The sequence below is a fragment of the Juglans microcarpa x Juglans regia genome, chromosome 5S, assembly GCF_004785595.1.
Source record: "Juglans microcarpa x Juglans regia isolate MS1-56 chromosome 5S, Jm3101_v1.0, whole genome shotgun sequence".
Classification (NCBI taxonomy): domain Eukaryota; kingdom Viridiplantae; phylum Streptophyta; class Magnoliopsida; order Fagales; family Juglandaceae; genus Juglans; species Juglans microcarpa x Juglans regia.
The window spans coordinates 22,979,246-22,988,656 of NC_054603.1; the positions used below are offsets into that span (position 1 = coordinate 22,979,246).

General features: G+C 34.7%; 1 protein-coding gene across 1 annotated transcript; it reads left to right on the plus strand.

Annotated features, from left to right (window-relative positions):
• The first annotated feature begins 1,607 nt into the window (after nt 1-1,607).
• LOC121268116 (binding partner of ACD11 1) lies at nt 1,608-8,914 on the plus strand. Its single transcript, XM_041172244.1, has 8 exons — nt 1,608-1,731; nt 1,869-1,972; nt 2,440-2,515; nt 6,232-6,303; nt 6,392-6,457; nt 7,349-7,689; nt 8,092-8,215; nt 8,609-8,914. Exons 1-8 carry the CDS (start codon nt 1,726-1,728, stop codon nt 8,627-8,629), a joined length of 810 nt encoding a protein of 269 aa, XP_041028178.1. The 5' UTR covers nt 1,608-1,725; the 3' UTR covers nt 8,630-8,914.
• The last annotated feature ends 497 nt before the right edge of the window (nt 8,915-9,411 follow it).

Genomic DNA, 9,411 nt, shown 5'->3' on the forward strand with positions numbered 1-9,411 from the left:
GAAGATAAACTGGTTTGGAAATACACTTCAAATGTATGCTTCTCGATAAAGAGTGTCTACCATCTTTATAAAGAAAAGCAAGGAATTAATAAAGGGGAATCCTCAAAAAAGGTAGATCATAGAGAGTTGTTGAAACATATTTGGAACATGCAGACTACAAATGCTGATAAAGTCTTGTATGGCGTGCATGCAATGATGCTCTACCTACCAAACATAATTTATAGAAAATCACCATAGAACCTTTATGTCCAATTTGCAAATGAAAACTCGAGTCACCTCTTCTGGGCATGCCCATCTGCACAAGATGTATGGTTGCTAGGAAGCAGGACACTTCAAAAAGCTTCAATTATAGAGTAGGACTTTGGGTGTATATTTATTCAAGTGCTTCAAAGAATAGGCCAAACACATATATTTGCATAGATAACAAGATCAATGTGGGTTACAAGAAACAAAATGATATTTGAAGGCAGTTTTTTACCTCCCTCAATTCTATTCAATCTAGCTACACAAGCACATGAAGAGTTCCAAAGCACAAAGACAAAAATGTAGTTGAAAACTAATATCAAATCAATAGGTGAATACAACTTGAGAAGCTCCTCACCAAATTGGCTCAAAATGAATTGCGATGTCGCTGTTAGAGAGGCAGGTAATAAGATAGGACTTGAAGTGGTGATAAAAGACAATAATGGGGATGTACTGGCTAGTTTAATGCAACCTTTATCCTTTTGTTCACAACCTGCTCTTGTAGAAGTTAGAGAACTAGTTTCAGCTGCAATTTTGTGTAAAGAAATGAGATTGCAAAATGTTTTGTTTGAAGGAGATTCAAGTCAGGTTGTGAATGCTATGAGACAACACAAATAGCAACATGGGATGCTTAGCTGCCTAGTGGATGATGTCAAAACTACCTTGGCTGATACAAGATTGGAAATAAAACATGCCAAAAGGGATGCAAACAAAGTGGCATACCAACTAGCTCAGCAAGTTGTTTCTTTGTGTAAGGAAATTATAGATATTGATCATATAAATTCATGTATATTGTCTCTTATAATGGCTGAAGGCCATAAAACAATTTGATGCAATAAAGGTCACAAAGTTAAAAAAAAAAAAAAAAAAACCATGAAATGTACACAGATATTTTATGAGTGTGCATCAAAAAGAGCTAAACACATTATAAATTTTATACAAAATTCCTTTTAATTTTTTTTTATAACTAATCCCATCATAAATAATTTATTTTTGAAATTCTTATTTCCGTAATAAATCTTAATATGCTATCTATGACATTAAATATTCGCATTGGTCGTGCATATGTTCGGACCTTAAGCTTTTATTGTTTTTGATATGAAATGAGATAAGATAAGATGAGTTGAAATAAAAGTTGAAAATTAAATAAAATATTATTAAAATTTATTTTTTTAATATTATTATTTTAAGATTTAAAAAAAATTAAATTATATATTTTATTTTATATAAAAATTTTAAAAAATTATAATAATTAAATAAAATGAAATGAAATTAACGACTTAAAAAAACAAACGACTCGAGTCTCGACTCTCTACTCCCTGTCTCCCCCTCTCTCTCTCAAGTCCAATTTGTCCGGTGCTGCCTTTTAAATATCACCAACCTGTTCCACCTGTCTTTCCTCTTCGGTCACTCCTCGCACACACGTTAGCTTTTGCAGAGCAACGACAAAGACAACTAAGCTCCGTACGCTTTTGATCGCAAATGCAGGTTTAGTTGGTTCCATTCTTTCGCACCGTCGATATCGATAGCATTTTCTCCATTGTAAATTTGAATTTCACTTTCTTTTTATTAATATTTGGTGATTTTGTTCTGTTTTATATGTTTTTTCGGTTTCAAATTTTCAGACAAGAACGGTTCAGGTGAAGCACGTTTCAGATCTAGCTAGTGAGAGAGAGATTCATGAATTTTTCTCATTTTCTGGAGAAATCGAATACATTGAGATCCAACGGTATTTCATATGTATTCGTGTGTGTGTGTGTGTGTATAATCTCTGTGTTTCTTGGTTTATTGGAATATTAATTCTTGGTCTTCGTTATGTATTCATTTTAATTTTTTTTACATTTATCTGTTTCTTTACTTTATCTTTATCTTTTTTATTTTTAAATAGGAATTGTCTTAGTTTAGAAATTAATTGAAAAGATAGGAATAACTTAATTACTCCAGATTTATATTTACTATTTTTTAGTTTTTCTTTAATTCCCTGGTTCGTTGCTGAGAAGGCGTAGGAAAAAGGAATGAAATAGCACCGTATGAGTTAATTTACTTATTAAAAAAAGACTGTATGAGTTAGTTTACTAAAGCCAGTTATTTTATCAGGGTGAGGTGAGTTTTTGTGTGCGTGTGTGTGTATGCGGTATTGTGGAGGGTATGGGTTGATTGTGGTTGTTGTTTTATGGGGGTTTGTTTTTGGTGCAGAGAGTCCGAGCAATCAAAGACTGCATTTGTGACATTCAAAGATCCTAAAGCACTTGAAATTGCATTGCTATTATCGGTATTTCCACCATCTATTTCACATTCTTATTGCTGAATTCAAGTGTCTTATTTCATATTCACTTTGTTGAAATGCTTTATCTTTATTTTTCATTGAGTTTCAGTTGTTTCGTATAATCAAATTTAGGTTAGAAAACATTAGATTGCCTACAACCCAGCTTCAAGAATATAATCAGTTGTTGGAAAACGGAAATTGAGCTCTCTTCCCCCACCTGATTTGATTTTGGATAAATAACAATCTTATACCAACAAAGAAATAAGTACAATCTGTTACAATGTATAATTTTGTAGGTATGGAGTTTGCTCATGTTCAGCCACACCATCCACTATATATTCCTGAACATCAAATTTCTTGTTCGCCTTTGTATTTTCTAACATTTAGCACAATGGGATTGCTGTTTGTTCTTTTAAAGTCTTTATCAATGCGGATTTTGCTTTCCGATGTTGTATATTTCCTTTAAGAAGAGTTGGACTGGTTTGGGTGATGCTGAGGACAGTAGTTGATTTGTTTGCGTGCTGGATGGGGCTTTGTAGTTCTAAACAAGTGGTTGTGGCATGGAAGATGGTTTCTTTGTGTCTCATGTGGTGTATTTGATGGGAAAGGAACGAGCAATGCTTTAACGATAAGGAGCGCGACCTTGGAGGAAATCTGGAAATTCTTTGTATTTACTTTGTCATAATGGTTTTCTGCTATAGGACTTGATGGAGCTGTCTGCTCATGATTTTCTGTCTTCTTCTTCTTCTTCTTCTTCCTCTTTATAGAATGTAACAAGGTGTTTTCTTTTGTATACTTCCTGTGTACATGGGCTTCGCCTATTACATCCGTTCAATAAAATTTCATTTTGCTTATAAAAAAAAATATTTACTTTAAGAAAAATTGCAAACTGAGTGATAATTAGTAGTCATTTTGTTGTAACTGAGTTGTAGATAAGTGTCACACTTTTTTAAAATCAGTTGCTGAGTTATGGATTCATGTTTTTGTTCGCACTTGGGTTATAGAAAATTTTAATATAGGTCTAAATTTGGTTTTGGTTATATTGTTATAATGTCAGTTAATCCAAGGTTCTTCATGATTCCCAATATTTTAACTTGGAATAGTAATCTGTCTAACATGCTTGGAGATGTCACAGTGTGTTTTGTAACCATATTCCTGTTCTTTTATACTTTCAAGGTCTTCTCAACTCTTTCTGTTCACTATCCAATGGATTTGGTGATAATTGTCACACTTTTGTCAATATGTTGTTTTTCTTGATTCACCAAGTTTTCGCAAAATGGCATTCGTGCCATGACAAGAAGCAGTGAGGTGGTATATGGCAACTTTTGTCGTATACCCCTTGAGACTTGTGATTAGAACTCACTACATTGTTTTTGTCTGGGTGGCATTTTTAGATTAAGACCTTTTGTACCTTCTCCAGGATTGCCTTTTTTCCCCTATACACCACCCTCAGAAGCTATGTTCAGGTTTTGATTCAGTGTCAATTTTCAATGGCAGGATCTATATTATCTACTCCAGATACATATCTTTCTTGAAAACACCCCAAATCTCTTATTGTTGTGTGTAGGTTTGTAGGAGAGGTTGAGTATAGAAGACAGAATAATCTGGTTAATATGCTCCATTTCTTATTAGCACAGTTGTTGTTATCAATAAATCATTTTAATCGATGGATAGCCTTTTTAATAGTTGAAATGAATTTGTTTTGAGATTATGGGATGTCTAGCCCAGCTACCTCCCTAGTTATTTTCTCTCAGATTTCTTTTATTTTAATTGTTGATGTCAGTCACTTTTTAAAACAGTAATAGGGTATTGGGAGTTTGGATATGCTTAATCTATGATTTGAGTAAGATTTTTTCTTCCTCACTCCGCATATTAATGGTGCACTTGCAATCCACATTGCTATGGACAAAAAACTTGGGAACTCTTGTTGTAGCAGAAACTCAGTTTCTAAAGAGTGATTGTAGTCATCTCTTATGACCAATGATAAGGATAAGGATAGGTGGTGAATATGATCCCACATTGCTTGAGAAGGAGAAATTCTCGGTCTTTATATGATTCCAATGGGGCTCCAATTGTATTATTGCCTGATATGTTGTGAAGAGGAGGAGACTACTATGCATGTCATTTGGCAGTGTGCAGCAGCAAGGGATGTTTGGGCAGATTCTTTAAGACCTGTTAAAAAATGGTCAAGCACTGAAGAGAGCTTTCTTGGTTTGTGGGAGAAATTAATGGGAAGGCTGAAAGAAGAGGAGTTGGATTTGGTTGCAGTCACAGTGAGAATGATTTGGCTTAAAAGAAATTCTTTCATTTTTGAAGAAAAGTTAAGCCCTAGCTGATTAGTCCATTTAGAGTATAGGCCATGTGGTTTAGACCTTCCATTGGGCGTTACATCTCTACCTTTGTCATGAATAGTGTTGCAATGTCATATCCTCTGTCTTTGCTCCTTGGCTGAAAATGATGTCACCTTAAGCCATCCCTCTTTCCCTTATTATTTAACTATAGATTACCAAAATAATAATAATAATAATAATAATATTAAGGCAGTACTTACAGGAAAATTCCATACAGAAGCTGAAAATGAGCTTTGCGTTGTTCAATCTCATTCTTTTCTCCCCGTCATCATCTTATTTGTTTGTTTTTGTTTTTAGTTTTTGCATGTGAAACTAAGGTATTTGTTCATTGATAAACTTGGCACCTATTCAAATAGTCAGCAGTCAAATTTCATTTTAATGAATTTCAAGAAAGAAAGTTGTAATTGTTACAATGTTTTTTTTCCGCTAAGTTATTGTTTACTACTTGTCAAGCTAACTGTTGAATAGCATTTGTAAAATTTTCCAACCTTATGGATGATGTAGGTATCGTTTGGATTCGAAGATGAGTTGAGATGAGTTGAGATGGGTTGTGAATAGTAGTGAGATGGGTTGTGAATAGTAGTGAAATTTGTGAGTTAAAGTTGTTGAATAGTAGTGAATAGTAGTGAGATGAGTTAAGATGAGTTGAGATGAATTGAGATGGGTTGTGAATACAAACCGGGCCTTAAGGTAGTGAAATGGGAACTTTTTTTACCACTTGGAAATGATTTCCTTTGTCCCCATACGTCCCATTGATAGGTTTCCTAAATTGGCCTCCAAAGGATTCTACTTTTTTCCTTAATCTTGTTCTGGAAAATGAAATCAGATTAAGTTGCTTCTAGTTTTACCATTGATACTCTTAATAATTTCATTTAAATTTAGTTGTACTGTTTGCTATATGATTGAATTCCTGTATAAGTATTGCTTAGGCTTTATTGATTTTTAGCAAAAGATATGATACAAGAGTCTGGTGCCTTTCTCACCAGAATGAAAGCAATGCCTTGATGGAATTTCTAATTTGTATCCCCCTCGAAGTGCATGCCTATTTAGAATGACAACAATGTCATTAAGAGACATATTCTCCTTCTCTCTCTTGGGTCTTCACTCCTATGATGGAGTTTTTTCCGCTATTTCATGAAAAATTATAAGATATTCCAGAAGAATGGATGATCGATGATTGGTGCCTCCTTCCAATCACAGGATACGAAAAATTATCTTTATAAAGTACTGACTTTTAATGACATGCCATCTTTAGATATGACGGAAGTCCGTGCATTTGTATCTTAGGATTGCCTAATTATTACTCATATTTCGTACGATTTGAATAATGATATATTCTAGCAAGTGACATTATGTATTCTTTTGTTGCAGGGAGCAACAATCGTTGACCAAATTGTGAGTATAAGTCCCGTCCAAAACTATGTTACAAAACATGAGATGCAGGTAAATCTAGGGATAGGACAGGATTTTGCAATCACTTTCCAGGTCCCATAGCCAATAATTATGTATTCATTTAGTGCAATTCATGCAGGAAGTAAGGGTGGTGGACAATGCTGCTTGTGTCACTCCTGCTGAAAGCAACAATTTAATTGTCGAGGTAGTAAAAAATACCACTAAAGATCTCACTAGCAGTACTGTGATTGCTAAACCACTTCATTCACTGAACTACCTATCGTCTGTAAAGGCGCTTTCCTCAGAAAAAAAAGGCTGTGACATGCTGCACCTTGGCGTATGCCTTGCTACCTTGTCTGAATAATTGATCCAAATAATCTCGACTTTCCAATTCACTCCTCTTCACGGAAGAGAATAACTACCAAGAACCTCAATAGAGTTCACAGGGGATATAAAGCCATCTTTCTACAACTTTTTGCTCCACTTTCCAACTTGCAATATATGCCTTTATATTTTGTGTATGGACCCCACCCACTATCTTTATCCATTATTTTCTTTTACCAATTTCAAATTCAAGACCTTTAGCTCCAACATTAAGTACGAGATGGCTTCTATATCATTGTCCCTTCTCATCTCGTAGTTTTCCACTTTTATTTTTCGTTGCAATAAAATTTTGTTGATTCTATTTTTCTTTTATTTTCTTCTACTTATTCTTCTTTTGAAATGTGATATGCCCATATTTATACTTATTTTTTCTAACTTATCAAAAAATTTTCCAACTTATCAAAAAAGGTAATTATACATTGCCAACTTTTCTCTCAAAATTCTCTCCTCTCACACACTTTTTCTTTTTAAGAATTGCTACCTCTTCTTGATAACGGTGAAACAGTTATGGTCTATTAGGTACCAGTATTTTTGCATCCTATGCAGCATATATGGTTGTTGCGAAAATTAGATATGCCAGCCATAATACCTCCTGTTTGAATCTAGGATGCCATCTTAACTTTCTCTCAGACCTTCCAAGTATCGTCTACGCGTTTGGGAAAATTATAATCTTGGGGTTAATGAAATTAGGGCAATCCCTCTCTGTCAACAGGATAAATCTAACCCATCAGGCAATGGAAGAATGTATGTTAGTAGAGCACAGGATGTAGTTGCAAGTGTGCTAGCAAAAGGTTCAGCCATTGGACAGGATGCCATGAATAAGGCTAAAGCATTTGATGAGAAGCATCGGTTAACAGCAAGTGCATCAGAGAAGGTCATTTCCTTTGACAAGAGAGTTGGGCTTACAGAAAAATTGACAGTTGGAATCTCTGTGGTCAATGAGAAAGTGAAGTCTGTTGATCAAAGGCTTCATGTGTCGGATAAAACAATGGCTGCAATATTTGCAGCAGAGAGAAAACTGAATGACACAGGATCAGCTGTTAAAACAAGCAGGTATGACATCCTGCTTTCACTGGGTCTTCATTGCAACAGAGTTACTTTAGGCGAAACCCAAAACTCTTTAAGAATGAAGTTTCCTTCTAGAATCGTAGGTGCTGAGCACCGTTAATTTGTTTGGCTTATTGAATTGTAGTCTAATCTGCTTTTCAATCTGGCTTCTGAGCAGGGGGAAATGATAGATCATGAATATGCAAAAAGAAAAAATTAAAAGACAAAATAAAGAAGAAAATTGAAAACGAAAGAAAAAATAATTTGTATGTGGGCTCGAAACATTAGAAGTAAGCATGATAAATGACCATTCCATTGATGTCTTTTTCTAAAAAGCTAAGGTATCTTTGGTTTTGGAAATAGAACGAAATGACTGTAGTCGATGAACTCTGTTTTGGTGCTGGATAGGTACGTTACTGCAGGAGCAGCCTGGTTCAATGGTGCTTTTACGAAGGTGGCAAAAGCGGGGCAGGTTGCAGGTTCAAAAACGAGAGATAAGTTTCATATGGCTGTATCGAACTTGACAGCAAAGGTGGATTCTTTTTTCTTTCTTACTTAACTTTATTATGATTAGTGGGGCTCACTAAGGTGACAATCCAAATTATCTTGAATTCATGGATTCTTCCTGTAATACCATGAGGCCATGATCCTATGACTTGAAAGATAACGCATCACCTTTAATACCCAGGGGGCAAACAAATTCCGAAAATGGTACCTAAAAATGTGTTAACCAGCTGCAGTCATTAGAAGCTCTTTGGTTGTAATAGTTATGTGGTATTTTTGGATACGCAAGTTAATTTCATTAGATTAAGCTTCCATGATTTCCTTGTATCTATGTCTTTTAGTTACAACTGGGTGTTTTGGTCTAATTGTTTACAACTAGTTCCCTGCTAGTATTTTTATGCCCCTGCTTTCTTTCATGCAGGAATCTCCAATTACTGCTTAAGCCGGAAACTTGATATTGCAATTTGTCGAATTGGATTCTGGTGCCATGTAGCTTTATCTCCTGTTGGGGCGTTGGGATATATAAGTTGGGTTGTTGGTTTGGTGTTGATTCGGTTGAATGGGATGAATGTTTGTGATGTTTCTTTATGCTTATCCATCAATGGTTTGGTGTATGCTCTTAGCTCGTGATTCAATATTTTTGTATTTTTTTCCATTCTTTATTTCTCATTAGCGTTGTAATCTTGCAATTGTAACATCTATTTAAGTGGAAAAGAATTTGAAACTGTGGAATTGTTTGTTTTATTGTTCAAAATTTTCATTGAGAAATTGTAGCTATCTATAGTGGATGGTTGATCATACTAAAATCTTGGGAACTTTTATTCGAGGAACAGGGTTTTTTTAACAGGAGTTGGTTTTCTCTGTTCCTTTGATCCTGCACATGTTTAAACTCCACTGTCAGGGTATTGCACCTGCAATGTGGGAGCGGCTCTGATGGAACCAAGATTTTACCATGATGAAAAATGATAAATTGTGATCCACTTAGGGCTGACTACAAGTTTAACATTCTTCCTGAAAAATAAACTACAGACCCTAGTATTTATAGTCATGCACTCCTATCTATGTACGGAAACCTATTCCTATTCTAATAAAAATAACAGTCCTGCTCCTATTGAAACTAGAATAACAATTACAATCCTAACTAACATGAACAAGTTTAAAGCAATAAAACAACTAACAGTCATAATAACTCTTCCTACTCTAATTAAATATTAATTCTTTTCA